This window comes from Strix aluco, chromosome Z (assembly GCF_031877795.1).
Source record: "Strix aluco isolate bStrAlu1 chromosome Z, bStrAlu1.hap1, whole genome shotgun sequence".
In the NCBI taxonomy this organism is placed as follows: Eukaryota; Metazoa; Chordata; class Aves; order Strigiformes; family Strigidae; genus Strix; species Strix aluco.
The window spans coordinates 31051421-31076521 of record NC_133971.1 but is presented as its reverse complement, the minus strand read 5'-3'; the positions used below and the strand labels follow the sequence as shown (position 1 = coordinate 31076521).

General features: G+C 37.9%; 1 protein-coding gene across 2 annotated transcripts in view; it reads right to left on the bottom strand.

Moving 5' to 3' along the window:
* UHRF2 (ubiquitin like with PHD and ring finger domains 2) overlaps positions 1-25101 on the bottom strand; it is a 91996-nt gene that overhangs the window by 41612 nt on the left and 25283 nt on the right. For both annotated transcript variants that reach the window (XM_074811559.1, XM_074811560.1), the window contains exon 4: positions 12813-13031. In XM_074811559.1, the coding sequence (XP_074667660.1) occupies positions 12813-13031 (219 nt within the window). The remainder of the gene's footprint in view (positions 1-12812; positions 13032-25101) is intronic.

Sequence of the window (25101 nt, the reverse complement as noted above, 5' to 3'; positions counted from 1 at the left end):
AATTAAAGCAAATACATGTAACAGCATACATATTTCAGAAGATGTGAAATGGAAAGTATCTCAATCCAATATAAAATATTGCAATGTGAAAATTACTACTGGTTGCTTTACATTTAAGCATTAACTATAACTTAGGCTAAACTGTAGTTTCAAACTGCAAACACACACTGTCTACCCAGAATGAAACAAAAGCTAAAGTGTACCTATAAAACAATTACAATTCTCACCAAATGTGATGAGATTTGATTTTAAACAAGCTTGTTTTAAAGGTAACTTAGAAAGTCTTCCCACATGAAGATAGCATATTACATTGATAATTTGACTAAATTCTGCTAGGTTGCACTGAATTACAGACATTATTTTATTTTGTATTGTATGCAAGCAGAAAAACAATGTTTTTCAAGATTTTTTTCAGAATATTCCATACCCATTTGCTTTATCATCAAAATAAAATGCACAGTTACAAAATGGGACAGTATGAGCTGTGCCTTTAATTCAGCTTTATTTATTTTTATTACAGAAGCCACTATAATGACAAAGACACAAGACAACTTTTCAACCATGCAAACATTTTATTATTTTTTATACACATATATATATATTGCGCTAAGGTTAAACTAAAAAAAAAAAATTTAAATCCCCTATTTTCCAGAATATGCTGAACACCTTACTACCAAAACCATCATAATCTAATATGAATTGTTAAGGCTTTTAAAAACAAAATAAACAAGAACACACACATCCTCAACTCCCAACCCTACAAATTCACGTTGTGGATACACACACAAGCCAGCCGGGATATTACTTTTTTTAATCTCAGTAGTAGGCATAATGCTTGATGCATTTACAGAACACTACATTATAGCGCCAGACTCTGGAAGCAGAGATTTGGACGCAGGGACTATCCTTTTTCCCTTAGCCTGGGATCTGCGAAGGAGATGAACGTTAGAAGAGCAAGCACAAACTTCGCACTGGGAAGAGGGGAGAGCGTTGGCCTGAGAGAACAGCCAGTGTCCTTGTCACATCCTAACGATCCGCTCACCGCAGCTGCCCGGCAGCACGGCTGTGCCCGGGCCCGCGGCCCCGTCGGGGCAGGCGGAGGAAGGGCGGCGGCGCGGGGCCGGCCCCACCCACCCACCGTGCGGCCCCGAGACCTGTCCATGGTGCTGCAGGGAAGCCGCCGGCTCGCGCGGGGGACGGGCACGACCCGCCGTGACCACAACAGACGCTGCCGCCTTCCACTCGGGTAAGTTTGTGGCTAAAGGGGCACCCACAGTTTCCACACCCAGGTTCCAACATGCAGATGTCAACACCTACTTGACAGAACGTCCATAAAGAACCAGGTAAAAAGAGCTGGTTGGAGACCTGCAAAGATAGAACCCCAAAGGCTTCACAGATGAAAAACAAAGCTACGGGAGCCATACTTGGCACCACAGGGCATGGTCTAAACTCAGCCTGCTTCTCTGCCTGAGTGTGGACTGAATTGGAAGACTTAGAACCAAGCAGTGTCTGCTCCAGACTCTTCCAGGGGTCTGGACTAGTCAATAAGTTCTTTTATGCCAGAAGAGGCAAAGCTACAAATAGGTGATTCTTACTTGAAGAGGTTAAAAGCTTCTATCTAGATTTTACATTATCTTACAGTTCCAAGAGCAGATGCAGCACACATACTCATCATGAGCTTAGATACAGTTATAGGAAACCAAACTATGTACCTGGCTGGATTAAGTGAGAATCTCAATTCAAAAACAAAGACATGAGAAGAAGCACCTCCCTTCGTAACAAAAACTCCCAGGGATACGTACTGTCAGGATGAAAAGGCCTTCCAGAAAACAAAGAATAGCAAAGGCAGAGTCTTGCCAACACAGAAATACAGTAAGTACTCTGTACAATAATAAAATTAATACTAAGTGAACAAATAAATCAGTAAATTTTAGGTGCTTTAAAACCAACCAACCAAACAACAAAAAAAAAACCACCAAAAAAAATTAAAAAGATCTGAAGGTATCCACCATAAAATTGTAAATACAAAGACACAAAGACATTCCCCATAGAATGCTTCATATCCAACCAAAGGCAAATGAGAATTGTTCACAATAAAACCAAAAACCTTCTAGCCTGGAAAGTTAGTAACAGATGGATTATCACAGCTTGGATGTAAATAACAGCATTACTTTAATGAAAAATCTTGGCATCCAGGGATGTTCCTGTTCAGAACAGGATAAATTTCATCTCACCAAGAATTCCTGAAAGTCAGAAAGTACACAGTGACTTACAGAGACCAAGCATCATCTCCTCCAAGCTCAGAAAAAATCTGTCACCATGTGCAGGAAATCAAAGTCAGCAGGAAGCCTGCATGGACGAGCAAGGAGCCCCCAGACTAAACTCAGACATAAAAAGGAAGTGTGTAAGAGGTAAAAACAGGGGCAGCTGACCCGGGGAGGAACACAGAGTTCCTGCCCAATTGTGTAGGCATAGGGTTGAGAAAGCCAAGATATACCTCAATTTGAATCTGGCAACACAGGTGAAGGGCAACAAGGAAGGATTCTACAACTTTAAAAACAAGAAAGGAAAACTAGGGAAAATGTGAGCCCACTGCTAAATATAGCTGGGCCCCTGATGACAATAAACACAGAAAAGGCCAAGGTACTTAACCCCTTCTTGGTCTCAGTGTTTACTGGTAAGACCAATGTTCAGGAATCCCAGGCCCCTGGGACCACATGGAATATCTGTAGCAAGGAAGACTTAGCCTCAGTGGTGGGGGATTAGGTTATGGGCACTTAAACTGGGGCCTGACAGGTTGTACCCATGAGCACTGAAGGAGCTGCCTGATGTCTGGACAAGGCTACTCTTAGTCATCTTTGAAAGGTCATGACAACTGGGACACCTTCCTGAGAACTGTTAAGACAGCAAATGTCACTCCTACCTTCAAGAAGGAAGACCTGCTGACAGACTGGTGAGTCTCAACTCAATCCCTGGGATGGTGATGGAGCAAATAATCCTGTAATTTCCAGATACTAGAACAGAAGGTGATCAGGAACTGTGAGCATGGGCTTACAAGGGGAAACCATGCTTAACGACCCTAACAGTATTCTACAATAAGGTGACTTGTCTGGTAGACAACAGGAGAGCAGATGTTCACATCCACTTTAGTAAGGCTTTTGATACTGTCTCCCATAACACCCTCCCATACAAGCTGACAAAGTATGAGTCAGCTAAGTACACAGTAAGGAGAACCGATAACTGGCTGAATCCACAGGGTTGTGACCAGTGGCACAAAGTCTAGTTGGAGGCAAGCCAGTAGCACCCCAGGGGTTGACCCTGGGGCCAGTACTGTTTACCATCCTCATTAATGAGCTGAATGATGGGAATGGAGTGGACTCTCAGTAAATTCACAGATGATACAAAACCAGGAGTAGCCGCCAATATCAGATGCATGTGCCACCCTTCAGAGTGACCTGGAGAGTTGGACAGAGAGGAACTTCTTATGTTCAAAGATAAATGCCAAGTCCTGCACACAGGGAGTACCCCATGCACCAGTGCCAACTGGCTGGAGAGCAGCTTGGTAGAGAAAGAGCTTGAGGAACTCATAAACAACAAGCTGACCATAAACCAGAGCACTGTGCTCTCATGTAAGCAAAGAAGGTCAACAGCCCCCTGGACTGCAACAAGAGCAGTACTGCCAGCAGGCAGAGGGAAGGTGATCCCCACTACTCAGCACTGGTGAGGCCACATCTGGACTCCCCAGGATAAGACAGACATGGACTTACAGGAGTGGTTCTAGAAAAGGGCCACAAAAAATGATTAAGGGATTGAAACATCTTTGATATGTGAGTGTTTGGTTTGGAGAAGAGATGGCTTGCGTGTGGAGGGCTCTTATTCATGTGTATAAACAGGGAGCCAGACTCCTCTCACTAGTGCCTACTGCCAAAACAAGAGAGCTAACAGGCACAAACAGAAACACATGAAATACCCTCTGAACACACAAAATACCTTTCTACAGTGACTGTCCAGAGAGATTGCTAAGTCTCCACACAAAGATATACAAAACCCAACTAGACACAGCCCCAGGCAATCTGCTCTAGCTGACCCTGCCTGAGCAATCTCAAAAGCTCCTTTCCATCCTCAATGGTTCTCTTAAATGTATACATGTATTTCAACAGCACTCTTTTTTTTTTTCTTTTATTTTCATAATCCTTTTCCTAATATTGTGCTCACCACCATTTACACACACACACACACACACACACACACACTCTTTGCCTTTTTGCACTTCAGTTTATTTTCTTCTGTTACTTTCCAGTGGGAACAAACTAAGCTTCAAAACACTTCTAAAAATCATCCCCTAGAAAGCAAGTCAAAAGACTCTGTGGTTCCAAGTCCATGTTTATTAGATAAAGGATAGTGTTACAAATACTGAAGATTATCATTTATGTTCTAGGAAAACAAACAAAACATCAAGATCCAAGTCAAATCCATTCTTCATCTTCAAAAGATACTTTTACAGTAATTATGAAATGGTTATGAAACCCAGAACATTCCAAATTTTAACAGTCAGTACTTACTCACTTTTTTTGTTAAAGCATTTAATGCTTTAACACATAACAATCGAGTAATTGAAAAGTTAAACTACTGAATGCAATCCAAAGAAACAATTTTGTCCCCCTCTCATCGCAATTTATGTCCATCATCTCTGGTTTGTCTGCCATGTACCACTGTGCTCCCCGAGCCATCTCAGCACCCCTTTGCTGAATTCACTCTAGTTTATGCGTCTCTCTTCTGTGCATTGCGGTGTGGGGGGTGCATTTAGTGGTGGGTGGAATCTAGTGTTCTCAACACAGTCTAATTAGTGCTTAGTAAAAAGGAATAATCACTTTCCCCAGTCTTCTGACTATACTCCTTTTCATACTGCCTGAATACTGTCACGTCCAGCTTGTCTACCAAGACCCACAGGTCCTTCATCAGAGCTACTTCCCAGCCTGTATTGCTGCAAGGGGCTCCACCTTCCCAGGTGCAAGAAAACTCTGGATTTACACTTTTGAATTTCATGAGGCTCCTGCCTGTTCTGGATCCTTGAGTTTCCACCAGTTTAGTGTCTCTGCAAAGTTGGTCAGAGTGCAGTGCATTGCCACTGCCACACTGTCACTTAAGATGCATAACAGCATCAACAGATACATCCCTGGAGTTCCCTGCTTGTTACCACTTTTCAAGTAGTGTACAACTCATTAATCAGCACCCTTCTGAGCCTGATCATTCAATCTTACTTTTTTTAAACCCATCTGGTTGCCCAGCTACCCAGATTACAACATCCCAATTGGGATATTATGGGACACAGACAAAAGACCTGCTTTGACAAGTTGAAGTAAATGACATCTCTTGCTCTTCCCTCAGCCACAGACCTAACCATTTTATCACAGAAGACAGCCAGGCTTGTAACGGATGATTTGCCCTTGGAAAAAAAATTGACCTTGGCTATTCCAAATCATCTTCACATGGCCAGCACTTCAAAAGAACACTGTCCCATGGATTCCCCCAGACTGAAACAAAGCTGATCAGACTTCTTCAAAGATGGATGCAACATTTGCCCTTTTCCAGTTGTCAGGGACCTCCCTGATCTCAATGACTTTTCAAATATAGTACAGAAGAGAATCACTACAGCATCAACCAGCTCCCCTGGCATACTTCGATGCAATCCATCTGGTCCCACGGACTTGCACTGGTCAAGTTCTTGCAAGCATTCCTTGCCTCAGTCCTCATTCACTGCTGAGGACTCTCCTTGAATGCTTTCACTAGGCACTGAGAAGCTCTCTCTGGTAGCTGTGAAGACTAAGGCAATGAAGACAGTGTCTGCTGATACTAAATACTGATCTTTTTCATCAATAGATCTATATTTTCCTTGTTCAGCCTTCTACTGCCAAAGCAGTGGTAAAAGCTCTCTGCATTGCCCTTGATGTCTCTTATAAGTGTCAACTCTAGACAAGCTTTGGTTCTCTTAAAACCATCCTTACTTGTTCAAAATTCCTCCTTTTTACACTGCCCCTGTTTCCAACTCCTATATACTGAGTTCTTGCACTGGAGCCAAGTCATGCGTTTCCTGTTAAACCTTGCCAACTCCTGATACACCTATTACTTTCTTCAGTATCAGGATGAATCATGCATTTGGAGGAGGTTGTCCTTAAGCACCTGTCAGCTTTGCTAAGCTCCTTTACCCTTCACATTGCCTCCTACAGGATCCCATCAACCAGTTCCTTGAACGAAACTGAAGTCTGCTCTACTGAGTTCCAGAGTCTCTACTCTGCTACTCTCCTTCCTCAGTTCCATCAGGATCTTGGTACCTACTACTTAACCCGTATAGTCAAGGCTACCATTGATCATCTGATTCCCAAGCAGCTGTTGATAATAAACAGCAGATCCAGCTGTGTATCACCCTGTTGACTTATCCAGTACCTGTATTAAGAAGTTATCCCTGATGTCCTCCAGGCAGCTTCTTGACTGCTTTCATTCCAATGTTATCCTGCCAGTGGATGTCAGGGAATTTGAATCTTCCACAAAAATCAGTGTCTGTGATTCAAAGACTTTTAAAGGCTTTATCCTCTTCCTCACTCTGGTCAGGTGAACTACATCCTGTCATCCTTTTTGGCCTCTCCCACCCTCATCCACAAGGTCTCAACTAGACTGTTGTCATCTCACTGAAAAGCTCCACACATCCAAACTTTTTCACATTATGGCAGCCCTGCCCTCTTTATCTTTGTCTTTCCTAAGAAAGTCATCTCTCACTCCAGTCCTGTGAGCTGTATGTGAGCCATCACATCTCCACTATACCAACAACGTCACAGTTCTGTGACTACATGCAGAACTAATTCCTCCTGCTTGTTTCCCAGGCTGTATTTGCATACATGCTCTTGAGATGGGATTGGTGAAAGAGGGATACCCAAGATCCTTCTTGTTTTCACCACACTGTACCCTTTGCGTTCCATACAATGACAGTGTCTCCCTTAACCATAGGTCACACTGTCCCTTCACCACCAGGTTGGCCAGCCTGTTGGCATAGATGCTCCTGTCCCACTTGAGGATCAAGGATTTCCAGGGACAGATGGGAACCCAAGTATGGGTCCCATGGTATTAGAAGCCAAATGCCTGTTGACACAAGCTGAGCAATTAACCAGGTTTTGATCCACAGGATTTGCCTACTCCTTTCCCTTGGGAGGATTTGTCCTTCAAAGTCTTACCCATTCACCAGCAGGACTGAGAAGCTCTTACATAACTGGACTACTTAGTTTGAGAGAGAACACTATCTCTAGTAAGGTAGAATTGTTTTGCAACTCAAATTTTAAAGCTTCAAGACAGAAGAACAGTACGTTCACAGCCCAAAACATGTAACATGATTTACAAGCAGCTAGTCTACTTTCCCTCCATTTTGGGAAAGCAAACTGAAACACTTCATCAAATATCAGTTTCCCCATACACCCAGTTAAGAACAGGCAATGTGCAGAGAAATGGCAAAAAAGACAAATTACTTTTTATGCTCTCCCTTAAAGAATCAGGAAGAGGGAAGTATCAAGAGAAAGTATTTCCTCCATGTAAGAGAAATAATTACAGGTAAGCAATCTTAAAACTGTAATCCTTCCACTTCTCTCTGCATAATGGAATCTCCTGAAGATCTGTCCTCTTTAAAACAGGAGAACAAAGTATGCAAGGAAACAAAGTGCATAGAGAAATAGCTATGATCTGTGTGGAACCTGGCTGTTGTAACTATTCAGGGAGTGTTTGTAAAATGGATTTTTTTTTTGTCTGAAAAGAAAGGAGGGAAAGGAGAAAGCAGGAAACATGAAAAGGGTATCTGTAATATCAAGTTAGCCAAATACCCTTCAAAACATACTCTTTCAGTTCTTTCTAAACTTTTTGGGTTTGATATAACTCATTTATGACCCTGGTGAAGAGGGCAATTACCACAGTGAGCCAGCTCTAGCTGTAGACACTAGGGAAAAGCAGTTCACAGAAGCACTTGAGAAGTTCTAGGCAACACCTCTACAGAATCACCATGAAAAAATCCCAGCAGGCTTCTTGGACAACTGGAATTTATCTTGATTTTAAACAGCTGCGATGATTCAAAAGGAGGTCTCTTCAAAGGAGGTGACCAGCTCCACTGAAGCCATGAAGAGGAAAGAGGGAGACACAAACTCACCCTTTCAGAAGTATTTTTGCCATTATATCTGTGCAAGAAACCTGCAGGCAAGTTCTTCAGCAATTAGAATCCTTATTATTAGGATACCCGCTGATACAGCATGAAAGCTTTTTTAAAAATGGCTCGAAGTAAATCTAGTAATATTCCACATATCAGCAAAACAACGTCTTCCCAGATCAACCAGCAACAGTCAAAGATGCTGCATTAAAACAAATGAACTGGAAAGTTATTTTGTGTAGAAAATTATACCACAAAAGTATACAAGCATCAGTAAGGGATAAACCACGTAGACAAAAATTCCAGGCCTATAGAAGAAACACAGTATGAGACCTACACTATTGGGTACCTACAAAGTATGACAACAACTGTGACATGTTGATTACCACAGTTCATACCGAGAAGGATAGGAAGTATGGTACTGCTATTTTCCTGTCAAAAGAAGGTACAACTGTCAATAACTTTTTTTTTGGACCAGCTGGATAGAAATCCACAGAAGCATAAGTACTCTTGAAATCATCCAGAACACGCAAGACTTGTTTCACTGTTAGTTCTCTATTCTGTACTGCATTTAAATTCTGTCCCTTTGCAAAGCTATAAAAACAAACATTACGTATGACTTCAAAAATCAGAAGTTAAACATAAATGGAAAAACTTGTTCAAAAGTAGTAAAAAAGTTAAATCTGCACAGGTAGCATCAAAACTGTAAAAACATCATGCTGCCTTCCAAGAACAAAAACATGCTAGTCATGAATAAAAGGAGTCTAAAAGAAGATAAACAGGAAAGTATCCTACCAAAAAAATAAAGGAAAAAGCAGAAGTTGTGTCAAATGAGGAAAATAACCCCGTATCTGGCAGGTTAATAAGCATATTTAAAAATTAGATTGAACTGAACACAAAACAATCCTTTTTTGGGAGCAGGAAGCCTCATACAAAAACACCTGCAGAATTTAAAGATGCAAAATATAAAACTGATCGTTTAGGACCCTTTCTATTACTTTCCGATACTGCTACTTGGGTAAAGACTTCAAATTCACTAAATATTCACTTAGTCAAAGAGGTATAAAATCTGCAGAGGGAACAGATTTTTCTGATATTCTTGTTTAACTCCAAAGGTTTAAACAAAATACAAGTCTTGGTATTACCAGAGCCAAAATTTCAAAGGCTGACTGAAGAGAAGTAAGAACTGATTCTGTTTTTATTTATTTTGAAGTCTAGCAAGGATAGAATGCAAAGCACCATTTAAACTACTTGAGTTTGATTTGGTGTCATGACTTACTGTTAACAGTTTATCTCCCAACTACCCACCAGTAACAGGCATTTGATACATGCCCTTTAAAGTGCAAACAGGACAAGACATATTACTCTGGATTACATTTAACTACTTTCAGTCATGAAAGAGAAGATATTCTTAAAAAAGAAAAAATAAAGGATGTTCAAAAATAGAGGTACACCCTGCAAATGTAGAACAGGCAGAGACTATTCTGAACTTTAAGCATGCACACAAGGTCATGACAGACCCATGGTCCTAGGCCCATGTATGTTCCATTGTCAAAGAACTGCTGTTTCCCTTGTATTTGTATCTGAGACAGAGTAAGTCCAGTTTGGATAGGTTTTAGACATCTTGCAATTACAAATTTCAGTTGCAGTGCAAATACAGTACAAGTGAGAACTATATGTGGTCAGTTCTTCCGTAAAATGATATTTTTTTGTCTCCTGTTCAGTCTCATTCCTCTCTGATAATATTCTCTAATCCGTATCTGTTTCCCAAAAGATGAACTGATGAGACAGACTGTACAGGACATCTCCTTTAGGTTATGACTGAAACATGAATAAAAGTAACACCTAACATATACACACGTCAACTGATACAGTAAAAAAGAAGTAGTCATCACATGTTCTACCAGCTCCAAAACATTACCACAAACAGTATGTGTTCTTGTTATTTCCTGTCATTGTGCCAACAGCTTAACAAAAATCTTTGTCATAAGCAATCCAGATTAATAAATCAAACATTTAACTATTGTGTACAAGACTGTTTTATACAGAGCCTTTTTGATGTAATACCAGAAAGGGAAAAAAGTCCAAGCCATGAATACATCTGAAGCAACCCTAAGAACTCTGCCTCCCTTTACTGCCTGCTAAGGTTTTTCTTAAGTAATACACAAATTAGACATTAATACACAATCAATTCATCACTAACATATACTCATAAAGCATTCAAAATAGATTTCACCTTTATTTAAAACAATTAGCTAATGCTAACATTATGGTAAGAACTCATGACAACACATCAATATATAAAATTAAGAATATCCATATCTTTTAATATTATAGACAAAAATATTATAACATAGTTATAATTCTAAACTAATTTATATTAATATATCTTGTGTTACGCCTTTATGTTAGTATAGCGATATATATTAAGCCTTGAAACACTAGGAGATTGGTTTTTATTTTGTAAACCAACATACCCGAAATGTAAAGTGATTCTTGATGTAGCATGTTCCTTATACAAGTTTATGAATACTAGCAGATTTACCTTGTACTTTTACTGCTAATTGAGAGGAATGACTTAGATAGCACACGTGATACAGAATTACTCCTTGTTAAATTTCAGAAATGGCAGGGCTCAGATAACCTTACTTTCTAAAAACTATCAGCATATACAATCTATCAACATGTAAATGAAGCCTAAATTCTTAGTCAGGAAGAAAATTCACTGAAGTAAGATTCCATTTGAAAAGTGGACTTAAATTCACCATCTCAGAATAGGATATTTTTCTCCCCCAATTCCTTTCAGAGGATAGTAAGTGCCAATACTATGGGGAACCTCATGGTACTTGTCACAGCACCTGTGGTATTTGAAGTTACCATCTTCAAATTTGAAGCATAACTATTAGCTTATTTAGATTAAAAAAAAGACTATGGTACAGAGTTGCAATCTGCATGAACAGAATTTTTATTAGCCACCATGTGCTTGCTTTTGCCAATATAAACCAGATTTTGATTATCATATCTTAATAAATGGGAAAAATTCTGAAAGAATCCACACAGACAGTTCTAAGTAACATTATCAATAGACATTTGAACTTCATGTAAACTTGATATCTGGTCAATTCTGTTTGCAGAGGTCATGAAGTCCATCTCTGACTCACCAAATGCCATACAAGTATTAAATGCATTACAATTAACATCTTCATCTCTCTACACTGGCCTCCCTTTCTCAGTCTCCTCTCCCTTCCAAGTTAATAATTCAACTTACCTACTCAATTTTTTCTTGCTTTACATGTGAAGTTGGGTTTTTTTGCTTTGACTGCAAAACAAGTCCATATGCCTGCTCAATTTAATACTAGACCATAATGCACTGAGATTGTCTAATAAAACTCCTTTTATTCTAAAATTAAAAACTATCCATAAAACAGATTTTCAATTACTTGCATGATTTATCAGTGTCTTTCCTACTTCCCAGTACTACATACAATTACATTTTTTTTCACACAAAATATTTAACTGCACTTGATCATAAGTCTTCTGTATGTCTGTTCCAATTAACCTTGTCCTACACTGTAAGTCGTCCTACAGATACAGTAATTCTCCTTTCTCATAAAGAAAACTACACTAATACGTGATGAGTCCAATTCATTTTAAGGAATATACTCCCAGAACAATGATACTACCCACTGAATAAGTGTGGGACATGCCAACATGAAATCAACCATTTCTTAGGAAAATAGAAATTTCACTTTAGTTCCAGTTTAATTTGAAAATCAGTTTCACTACTAAGATGACTACCCATACACCCTCCTCTTCTGCAAGGATGAAGGTGGCAGACTGGATCTATTTGCTTTTAGTTCTTCTGCAGAAGAAAAGGATAATGTTAAGGAAATGAGGAAAGCTAATAAGGAGGAAGATGGTTACAGTGAATTCGCCAAGGAGACTGCCAATAAAGACTGGTCATCTGTTCATCCCTAAGAAGGCAATCATACAGCTTACTGACAGTTACATCATATGGATTTCTACAGCAAACACTATTTCTAAAGAACTATACACAAGTTCTTAAATGAAATAGGACAACAAAGCAATGATACTCAGCTGACTTCAGCCACATGAAAACTTGTAATTCCCACATCCCACAGTTCCACATTTTACTTCTCAGAAGCCATAATACCCATCTAAGTATTTTACTCTAAAAATTCAATTAGCCAGCTCAGAGACTTCCTCAACTGTCAGAGATGACTAATATTCAGTGAGATCTAGGGGTTTCAAATTATCTCCAGAATTAATGAAAACTGATTTTTCAGCTTTTAATAGAATTGAACATATATATAAACTAATATAAATGTATAAATATATAACATATAAACATAAAGGAATATAAACACACTGATTAATTTGAATCATAGATAATACATGAAATCTTATGGTTACCTCCAGCAAACGTAAAAATTCTGACTCATAGCTAAGTCTGCACACCGTAAAAACCATGCACTGTAATACCATGACTCAACTGTGGCATCAAAGCACGACATTAACTTCGATCTAGTGATGACTAGTAGACAAAGAAAACTCAACAAAGATACTTTAAATGATATGTAGAGATTTTATGAGTTGGTCAAACAAATCTTACCCCAGCAGAATTTTAGCATGAACCTCTTTGTTAGTCCTTGAGATTTCTCTCAAAGAGGTAATTTCTGCATCAAACCAAAATCCTCTTTCTTCTGGAGTCTCAACATTGTAGTTAACCATCACCACATCACCCACTTTTAGTTCACTCCACTTCAGAATGGTTCTTGCTCGGGGTCGAAGATTACTGGTTTCCATTTCTACTATGCCATTCTCTGGGTACCTTGAAAAGTAAAACCAACAACAGTAATGATTACAAGTCCTGTAACAGTAAGTAATAAGACACAGATAACATTTTTCTAAAGTATAATTTTTTAAATGTGCTCTGGGCATATAAGAAACATAGTATAAAAATCTGACCTCATATCCTTTTAAAAGTTTAGTTTTCATCTAAACACAGACCAGGAACTTCACTAATCTCAGATGGAAGAAAACCAGCCTCCAAGAGCTTTCTCTCAACAACAACAAAAAAAGTAAATCTATAAGCACTGGATGACTTTGATTGGAACACAATCAGGTTCAAGATTTTGGCATACACATGGCCCTAGTTTGCTCCCAGTAAAGTCAATACTCTAATTAAAATGGCAGTGAAAAAATAACGAAGATTAAAACTAAGTTTTTCAACTCAGCACATTTCCAATTTAGCTTTGCTTTCATGCATTTGTTACAATTCCACTAACTTCAGTAACAACACATTTAGGACAGTTCTTTGTAAAAATTTGACCCTACAAACATAGCATTTCAAATTTATGTAGTCCACATTCCATGCACCACGTTTAAAGTCTAATTACAAAATGTAGTGAGAAACAGAACTAAGACTCTCAAATGAGATACATGAACTAACACTTTGAAAGTGTTTCTCCCTTTAAATTACAAAAAAATCTAGAAAGATAAATGTGGGAATCATAGCTTCTCTTTATAACACACTTCTCTTGGCAAGATGCAGTAAGGAATGCAATATTGAAAAAAATAATAGTTCACTAAATCATAATTAAAAGATTTTGGTCAATTTACTTTTCACTGAAACTTGGTGACTTTTTACACAGCATTTTATATAATATTACCCACAAATTACTAGGGTTTATAAGAGACTGCTTTCTTCCTCTGTTGGTGTATGGCATCACAGCACATACACAAAAATCAAAGAGTAATGAATAATTTCCAAAGAGCTCCAATTCCTCTCCAAGTTGAGAAAGACTCATTTAGAAGAATTAAGATAATGATATTTGACAGCACTACAACTAAAATACCAACACAAGAAAGCGAGCTTTTAAGATTTGAGATGTTAACTTTTTAGTTTAACACCACAGCCTTCTTAAATACTCTGTATAAGGCAATTATTCAATGACAGTGGAGCCTGTATACTTTCACCCCTGTGATGGAAAAACAGCCACAATATGGATATGATGGAAACTGCCTGCAGAAAAAAGCTGGCCTATTGTAAAAAGATGCTAAACTGAAACAGTGACATTCCTTTCTGATACTGTGTGTAAGCAAATAAAGAATCTTCCATCATTTAACTAGGACTAGATGACGTCACAATACAAATTTAACAGAGAAAATAGAAGTAAGTCTACTGCCTATAAACAATTGCTATAAAAAGTGTTCATTCTTCCTTCTTAACAAACAGTGCTGAGGATATTACATCTTAAATCAAGTTTCCATCATGCAATTATTGGTATTTTGGCAAGAGCCCTCATGCTTTATAGTTAATATACCTTTATCAAACAGCACTTTTAAATCATAATGGCAAAATCCTACCCTTACTAATAAAAGTATGGCTCTGTCACCTTCCAGCATACCTCCCTGTAATGCACAAGATAATTTCAAGGTCTTGGGGAAATCACACATTGTAACTTGCTACATTAATACATAAAGAAATACCAAAACTACGGTCAATAATAGCGTGAGGCTCTGAAAGACTATAGCCTGAAATCAGGATGTCTGCTCCTAAACAGTTGATTGAAAGCCCACTGATGTAATTGGAGACATTTTAAATAAGTTTATTTTGCTCTGTTTTATGCGTTCTATTAAATCTAACACACCTGTTTGCTACTACAGATAATGCGGGGGGGCGCGCCTAGACCTGGCATTGTATCTCCAGCCATTTCTTTGTTCTCTACCATGCATCTAACTAGTATGCCTTAAATCTGTGGGAAGATCTACCATTTTTTTCATTTCTAGTGTAAAAGTGGCTGCACCTTTAGATAAACCTATGGCCAAGTAAGAAAACCCATATCCTTAACTACTTACAAAAGTTAAATCCAAAGAGTGTTTTCTCCCCAAGATTTTCAGATCCTAATTATAAAAATCTGCATGACAGGTGCTTGGGATTGAGCCATTATCCAAATAACAGTCTCATATGATGTAACTCTCCACTGCTTGTAATTTTTACTTGGTTTTGTTTCCCATTTGAGTGTGTACTGCAAAGCTAACATTTGTGGTTTTACTTTTAGGTCGATTAGCTTTCCCTTAAAAAAGCTATTATAGAATTCTACTATAGCAATTATGGGCATTGTAACTTTAATAACCACAAAACCAGTAAGACAGATTCATCTACAGGTAATAAGACAAAGCAAAAAGCAACTATAGAGACAATGTCTATTTTATTGGGTGCCTGTATAATGACATCGTGTTATAGTACAACAGGCTACTGAAATCTTGAAGACAGCTATGTTTGAGCTACTAGTCAGTTGCAATCATCTTATAATAAACCCTTCCTAAAATCTGGAGAAGATGGCAAGTAGCACACAGTAAATGAAGACTCAGTTTACTTGAACTCCAAAATGAAAACAGGGCTTAAAGATCAGGAAACTAAAGAAGATAGAAAAAAAAAGGACATCAGTTATGCATACAGTGAAATAATCAAGTGAGAAGTACATATGAGATCAGTGGGATTGCAAAAATAACCAATACACATTAAAAAAATTCAAGTGTCACTATCAAAAAAACCCAAACCCAAAATCTGTGATTTAAATCAGTTTATGTTCACAGAAAATTAGCTTTCATCCGAAAAATTTATGCTCTTCAGGTTCTTTTTCTCCTGGGAGACCTTTGGACAAATATATTTTTTACTTAATCATTGAATTTGGAAAAAAATAATTCTCAGATTTGTGTCATCTTTGCCACCCCTATACAGCTCAGAACAGAATACTTGCTACTGTACTGCTGAGGAACTTTAAAGATTGCCGTTGTTAACGACAACTACAGCTCTGTTCTTGGAAGTACCTGATGAAAGCACCCAAACAAAGACAACTGTTTATCAGCATGACTAGAACAAGATCATTTACCAAAAAAACACCCCCAAAGTCCCCTTTTACAGGCAGAAAGAAACTAACTGCTTTCCAAAGAACAAAAAGGAAGGCAGACTCTTCACTGAGTAATTTTTTTTTCCTTATTGTCTGGTTAGAAACTTAAGCTCAGAAACTTTGGAAGAAAAAAAAAGATAGCTTGCAAACAGTTGAGACTTCCCATATCAGAATTCACCTTTCTTTTGCATCAGGTTTCTGACATTGAATGCTCTGCTGCTGTGCCTTCACACATAGAAACACGCTTTTATGGACATCGGTGAATGCTAGCAGATATTTAACCATTCACGTTTGTCCATAACTGACACCTGAGGCAGAACAGCAGAAACTGCATTTGTCACAAGATTTTGAGTTAGGCCCAAAATCAGAGTTACACTATATATGTTAAGCAAGTACCACTATTCCTCATTATACCAAGTAGTAAGTAAACAGTATTTCCACAGTAAACTTGTGCCCTCAAATGTATCTAATGACATAATTTACCTAGTATGGAAAAAACATACTCACGTTAGAAAATGATAGAACCTCCATGTTTGTTTTCTTAAAAGTTATTTGTAAAAATCCCCCATTAACATAAAACCTAATCTCTTAAATACGCGAGAGTAATATTTAAATATAGTATCACAAAATGGGAATAGATGGGCTTATCTACATGACAAAATGTTAAGAGAACAAATATGATCTTTTAACAAGCCTGAAGAATGAAGTGAAAAACCCATTCTGGCAATCTATAATAAAGGACTACTGTTAGACATGAGTGTTTACTGAAAGTGTTTTCTTATTTATTGAGTTACTTTTGAAATCCTAAAATGACCCTCAATAGAAAACAAACATTTTCACAGCAGTGTTCTAATTAGACTACCATAAGTTTGGTACAGTTGAAATGAAGATTATATGACACAAATCAACCTTTAAACTTAAAACAACTGTAAACATTTTCTTAGTTTTCAATGTTTTTCATGACACTTGGCACCTAATACTGAAAAAAGCAGACATCATAACAGTAAGCATAATCATAACAGTTTAATGAATATCACCCATTGGAAGTCCTGTATTTCCCTGTAATATTTCTATCTGTAAATACTACCAATAGCATAGCAAGGATTTCAGATTTCCTATCTGTGTAGACAGTTTCCATAGCAAAGAATGAGTCATGAAATAAAAATTCCAGTGTTTCTTGGCTATGGTCAGTATCTGTTCATTCCTAAAATGTTCAAATACTAGAAGAGCATATTAGCTCTATGTCAGAACATATAGAATTCTGTTCAATTTACTGAGAACTTGCAACATATCCTTTCCTAGCTGGTACCAGAACAACTGCAACTGAAAAGATAAAATTCTTGAAACAAAAGTCAAGACTTCCCCATCCCTTCTCCATAGTAGTATGGTAAGGAATGTTCATGCAGATGTCCAATTTCTCAAATTGTTATTTTCCCAATATAAATAGAATGAAAGTGTAATTTATTTTCCCAAACAACAAACTCAGAAGAGTCGTTCAAAATATATACCCAGAAATGAAGGAATAGAAGGGCACAAATAAAAGAAGAAAGAAAAAGGAATGACCTCACAGAGGAGATAAATTTGATTAAGTAGGTAAACCTGAATAAAAACTACATTCACACCACCACCACCCCTCAACAATTTGGTAACTGAGGAAGTGAGCTTAATTTTGCTGTAGCCTTTTGAAAAAGCTAATGACACTGTACTGGAAAAGCATCTAAGCCAGAATTATGAAGGGGGGGGTGGGGGTGGGGGTAATGAAAAAAAATCACTGGGATGATAAAGCTTCAAAAAGACAACCAGTAGCTCTGATAATGTGTTATTACAAGAAAAAAATTACATATTTCAAAAGACAGACTGGAAGGAATAATGAGTATCAATAAAGATAAAAGTCAGTCACATGGAACATAAACAAGATCTTGAAAACCTTACCTAACAACTAATAATTACAGAATTAAGAAGCTTAAACACTGAGAAACCATATTAATAGCCTATAAAATATAAAAGAGAAACATCTTACTTTCCTCATGATTTTGGTTCTGAGTATTAATAAAAATTGACTTCTAGACCTACACCATTGCACTGCGTGGACAACATGAATACTCTGAAAGAAGACAAGCCAGAAACAGAGTATCAAAACAGAAGTTCAGAAGTTGTAAGGATTACATGTGAGGTCGAATTTTTAGTACAAAACTGTTGTATAATGAGTCTAAATGCTGTGACTGTAATGACAAACTGGTTTACTTCACTAGCTAGCACACAGGATGACAAGTCACACAATTACTAAAAGACATTTTTTGGAAAACCTTTCCTCAGGTGTTCAATACAGCAACTGTGCAAGGAGAACATTATAACTAATGAAAAACGAGTAAGTGGAAAGAGTTCAATCACATTTTCACTGACCACACCTTTTTTTTTTTTTTTTCAGCCAAGTATCAGTTTTAAAGGAAGAACAAAGTTTAACTATTGATATTTCAGATGTTCTCTCTAACAACTACCAGGACAGAAAAGCTTCCCTCCCTTCATTTCATATGCTTTCTGAAGAGGCCCAAGAAACACCTGGATTTTCTCCTCAAACTACATCCTTTTCAATTTGCACAAAGTGTCTAGATCCTTAGAAATCAAAGCCTTACAGTTAATGCCAGTCATCAAAACCCTGAAGACTAATACATGCAAACCCTTTGAGATTATAAAACACAGATTATGCAGTCAGGAAATCCACTGCAAACGGGACAAGGAATCAATTTCTTGAAATGAAGAGCAGTTGTGTGCAGTCTATTCTCCCAACTTTTAAGTTTGAACTAAGATGCCCAGGCAGCCACGTCATAATGGCACTCTTTTCCTAATGAGAATTTAAAGAATGAAGACTTATATGTGACCTAGCAGGTCTCCTATTGTCTAATAATCTGTATGAGAGAAAGTTTTGAATGAGTAAACAAATTAATCAATGATAGTAGAAACTAGAAAACAAAATTATGCAGCTAGGAGCGGTGCTCCAAGTGGTCATTCAGACCAATTGTAAAAAAAAATTTGTTACTGTCAGAAGGTCAAATAAAACATGTGTTTCCCTTAGGAAAAGATCATTTTAAGAGAAGATTCTACTGGGCAGACGATACAGCTCTTATTCCTCTTCTGAAATTCTAAAGTGGCCAACACGAACTGAAGGTACAGGTGCCATAATGAAACTATGATCTGTTAACTTAGTATCCTTCATAAAAAAAATCACTACCCCGACTCCTCACTTCAACCACCAGGAATTTGATAGCATACACCTTCCTGATACACACTATTTCCTGTGCTTAATGCATATAAAGAAAAAAGTCAAGTATTTCAGTTAAACATGTTTAGACGGGGTATCTGGGAAATAGATTGTGTGCAAGGGGATGCATTTTGGCCTTTCTTCACAGAAGACAGAACAAAACTGTTTGCATCATGCACTTTCACTATTGGCGCTCAAAGCAGCTACCTCTCAAACAAGTAGTAATTCTTTCCCTTGTTCTGCCCCCACTGTGCAGCCACTGGGCAAATTCATTTGACTGGATCAGTAACATGAACAGTAATAATCACTTTGTGAACATTAGTTTTTAGATATATCAGGAAGCAAGAAGACTTCACTGTACAGCCACACAATCATCAAATTCAATGCAAATTAACTATCAGATGTACACAGTTGGGAAGTAAGGTAAGAGTGGCCACCTCATTTGACAATGGCACATAAGGTCTTTTGGTCTCCAAAATCAATTTATCAACAGTGTCACCTGTGTGAATTCTCAGATACAGTCTATGAAATCCCAGCCTACTACCTTTATTTGAACATTTCACATTTAAGATATTCTGAAAAATATACCTGTTAAGCAAGTCTAATCTTCAAACCGTTCCTTGAGAAAGGAATAACAAGTTTAAGACTACTATCCTCTCAACGACTCTTCAACTAAGGAGATGCTTTCAAGGAGAAAGTGACTATTTTTCTTGACCAGGTACTACTTAGACCTTTTCTTCTCATTTCCTCAAAATATTCTGTGCTCTCCAAATACCAACTCATGTCTCGCATGTTACTTACACAGCAGAAAAAAGAACTAAAATTTTTGTCCTCTATGACAACACAGTGAAATCCTAATTTTCTTAATAAATGTGTGTGTACACATTTTTAAAGAAAGTTCAGAATTGTGCATAAATACATTATTTTTCAACTGTTAATGACCATCTGGACTACAAATGACAAATGAAACTCACCTGAAATAGGCAAGACTTTGTAAGGATAATGGCTACAGCAGGGCAGAGCATTTCAGAGTGCCAGGCTATCACAGACTTTCAAACAAAATGCCTTAGAGTTTTTTTAATTTTGTCTCCTCCCTTTATAAAAAGGATGATCAGTAATACCTTTAGCCTTCATTGGGAACTGTTTCTCCTCACACCACTCTCAAGGTGAACTTCTCTTACTGTCTGCAACCCTGATTAGTCCTGAATAAACAGAATAGATGTGTAAGAAAAGGTTTAAATTAAAAAAGTAATCTTCTTGACAATGAGAACTCCACTTGTACTTAAAAACCTTCTCCTGCACTTAAAGACTTCTCAAAGCTCCTACAACATGAAATAATACAGGAATAAATGTTTTCCATTTGAGCAGGAGGAGATCTGGGGAATGAACAAACATTTTAAAAAGTATTTCAAGTAGGATCCTTCCCTACTTTTTTCCTCCTAAACTGTTTTTTTGTCTTGCACTGTTCCCCATCTGTCCAAATAAAGTTTGTTGTCCAAGTTCCTATTTCTGAATCTCTTTCAGCTAGCATGAGGCACCTATGCCCCTAACATGCCTCAAACATTTCAGAAGCAGAAGCAAATAAGCTTAAAATGGTAAAAAAGCCAATCTTACAAATGCTTCTCAAGAAGAATCAGAAACAAAAATGAAAACACAGTACTGAGTTGACAGGTCAATACATTTTAGTGGTGGTTAACAACAAACCTTCCATCTCGAAACAAAAGCTACCACTGACAATTTACACTTACGAACACAGGAGTCCAACAAGCGTCCCGGATCACTGAGATCAGTCCCCTTTTATTAAAAGCTACCACATACACTAATCTTTTCCTGGACTACATTAAGATCTGAGGGTCTAAAATTATTGTGGTATTTTCCACAATAATTTTTATTTTTATGACATTTTACATAGCTTATGGAAGACTGACTAATGAGGCAGACACACTAACTGAGGCTTACAGGTATGGTAATGGCATATTCTTATGTGCCTTTACCTTCAAAGTAGGCTGTAATCTCTCTGAGATAAGGAATACCTTCTTGTTAAGTGGTTCTATGATGTTTAGCACAACTGCTAAAGTGAATTTGTTCTTGAGGATTACAGGTCCTAATTAGTGATAAAGTATATCAACACAAGCTCTTTATTTAGATGCAACAGCATCAGCAACTTAAGGACAGAACCAGCAAGAACAGACATCTTGTTAGGTCATGAGGAAAATTAACACTGTTTTTAATTCTTCATGCTGAAGAATGAACTAGACTACCCATCAGTTATTTTACTTCTTAGAAATGCATTAGACAGGTTTATTCTGTAACCAAAACTGCCTCTGTAACAGGCATAGACCTGTACACCCTCTCCTCTTCCCATCCTGTACTTTTGGTAATGGGAGTGGACACAAATGCATCACTAGCAGCAACTAGATAACTGAGTTCTCTACAAGAAATAAGAGTCAGCATACCCAGAGTGCAAATGACAATGTCACCCCAGGAAAGCCACATTCATGACCATGTGGGCTTTGCCAGCCTAAGTGCAACAAAGTTCACCCTTTCAAAGCTGTTTTGTCTGCACAAAACAGCTGTTGGTTCTACTCAACTTCAAAACCCCAACAGCATAAAGGCTCCAGGACAGATAAATGATGAACACACACATGTAAACGATACCTCAGAAACTAGTTGCTCTTAAGGAACCCTCTTAAATACCTTATGTATCAGTCTACAGGCACAGCCAATAGCTCCCTACACACAGTTTACACAGAGTGGGTTTCCAATTTCTTCGTTACACAGTAATTACTGTAGGATCAGATCCAAAGACAGCACAGTTTCTAAATATTATACATAAATATATATATGTATATATTAGCCAGTACTAATATTCTACAGATATCCAGAATGGTGCCATTCTTTCATAATGTCAGTTAAAAAGTATGCTGCAACTTAAGCTCTGCCTTAGCAGTCTTGCAACAGATTTTCAAATTACCAGCATCCCCTGAGACCATCTCTAAGATCACTGTATCCTTTGATCTTTCAGCTAGCAGCACAAAGAGACATAGGGACCATCTGAAATAACTGGTGCCGATAAAGTTGGATGATACCTATTCTATCTAAATTACGAAGAGCTATACCATTTAAGAATACAGGAACACTAGTTTTCTAACCAAAATGAGAAGCAGCTTGAACTTTAGTTTAAGTCAGAGCCTAGACTAGGTCCCAAAAGAAATCTTGTAATATTTAAAAAAAAAAAAAAAACCTGAAAAACTCACATGCAGGCTCAATTCTTCCTGTAGAATTGAGAGAAATCATGGAAATCACCTTGCTGAAGAATAGAGATACCAAGCTGGTTGCCACAGGCTCTGAAGGTTAACATCAACTATCAGTTTTCTACTCCATTAACAATGATAGAGACTGCACAGAGCCTCAGCCTTAGCGACTGCAGCATTCTCATCAAACCCAGAAGAAACATTAACTTTTGTAAAGTACAAGGAGAGAAGTCTGTGAAGTCCACTGAAAGATAGCATACTGATATGGAATCAAGGACTAAGGTAATAAACCTCAAGATCTGTCAGACAAAAGTATCATCAACCAAAGAGCTTCTCTTTGAAAATGGACACTAATGGACAACAAGAACCCTAATGTACTTGGAAACTTAAGTCCCTCAGGTTAAAGTTCACCAACAATGACATAGTCTATTGTAGTAAAATGAAACATTAAGAACTGCTAAAAAACACCCTACCCTTAATAAATCTACTATTAGGAATACTCTAAGTTCTGCCTGCACAACTCCAGGAACCTAGTAAAGCTTTTAGAAATCGTCACTAATAGTAATGGCCATCTAGCTACCTGAACTGCCAGAATCAGGCTGGGCATGTAACTCACAGTGCACAGTGCTTCCTCTTCACACAGGCTCTTTACAACATCAACAAAAAGACATCCACATAAATTCTTATGGATCATAATAGCATCCAACACATCCTGCATAGAACAGACACAGACTTGACTATAAGCTCTTGGGATGAGAAACAAAGAGTCCTCAGACTACTTCAGATTTGAAAGAATTCAGAGGGCATCACTCCACAGCTCATATCAAGGATGAAGTAAATAGATGATCCCTCTTGCTAAAGCTTCTGGTTCCTTAGAATAAATAACCACAAACAGTATGCTTTATGACACATCATACAGATATTACCTTAAGGTTTAATTTAAACTTCTCTGTTGATTGATGAAAAACCTGAGAGGGGTATCATTAGTGAAACACAATGGCCCTAAAAAAGTTACTTACACTTGAGCCATACTAAATCTATACTTGCATACAGGTATGCATACTGACATTTCTCAGGCTACAGAAACATCCAGCCTTCCTGCAACTACTATTGAGAGACTTCTTAAACAGGCGGCTTTCATTATAAATGACAAACAGGAAAAGGAAGAAAAATACAGCATTTGTTTGTAAATCAGTAAGTCTTTCCACTACTTCAGGGAAGAGCTAACCATCAAGAAGCTAACACCCAGAGAGCGAGAGAACTCTCTCCCTGTAACTCAGCAGACTATATCCAGTGCTGCACAAGCAACAAATATGAAATAGAGTAATTAAGAGGAAAGGACAAACTTTCTTATGACACAGCACTGTAAAACATGTCTTTATGGTGTCACATGAAGCTAGTGAAGCGTCCTGCTCCTGATTCAGAAGTGATTCTTAAGCAAGCTGTGGTGCAGACTCTACCTAGTTATCTCAGTGAGCTTTAGGGTCTAAGCACATGCTTGATTCCTCATGAGTCCTTTCAAATAAGGATGCAGCTTTCTTCTGCTCAAGACAGGTTCACATCTTCTTCTGTATTAAAAGACAGTTGCTCAGAGCAGAAGAAATGTACGATAGCAGCATATGAAACCTGAGAGCACACCCTTGACTTCAAAGTCTTTAACAGCTCTTTGTGATACCAACAAATGCAAAGGTGAAATAGAAATAGACTGAATAAAGTGGCAGAAGGGAAGGAAGACAACACTGGTAGAGATAGGAACACACCTGCAAACAATGCTGCCTCCAGGGAAAAGGCTACATTCCAAAACTAAATGCAGAAGATGGACTATCAGGCAAAAGCTACATAGCCACAACTGGCTGCCAAGGGAGTTGGTACTGACTGAAGGTCAGCATTGATAAAACTGATACTTTGGTCTCTTCCTCACCGATGAACATAGGGCTCTTAAATAAGCACCGCAAGCCTTTTGAATTTTTGAACTTACTAAGAACCATGACTCCAGTTTAATCTGGAACTGAGTTCTGTTCCTCCAAATGGCACTAGGTTTTCTATAAGCAGAACCATATCTCTGCAGAAATATGTGGGCCTTACAACTGTTGCAACAACTTAATTAAATGCTATGCATACAGCCTCGGGGGGTGGGGGGGCAGGGGGGAAGGGAGAGGGAAACCACAACAGAAACAACTCAGCTCTCCTGTTCCCTACAAAATCAAGGAGGGATATGTAGTATCTCCTGTCTGTAGCAGGTCACAGCTGGCAGGAGAGCTCTGTTTAGCCATAAGGTAGTTACCCCTTTGAAATTACTGTAACTAAGCTCTTGCCCAGAAAGGTTAATTTAACTGTACTGTTAGAAGAGCTCTGCTGTATTTTTTTCCTGTTCACATTCACTGTAACTACACTATTTAAACAAGAAATGGAAATAAGAAAGGAACAAATGAAAACTCAGGCCCTCAGAGATACACTCTTATGAAACAAAGG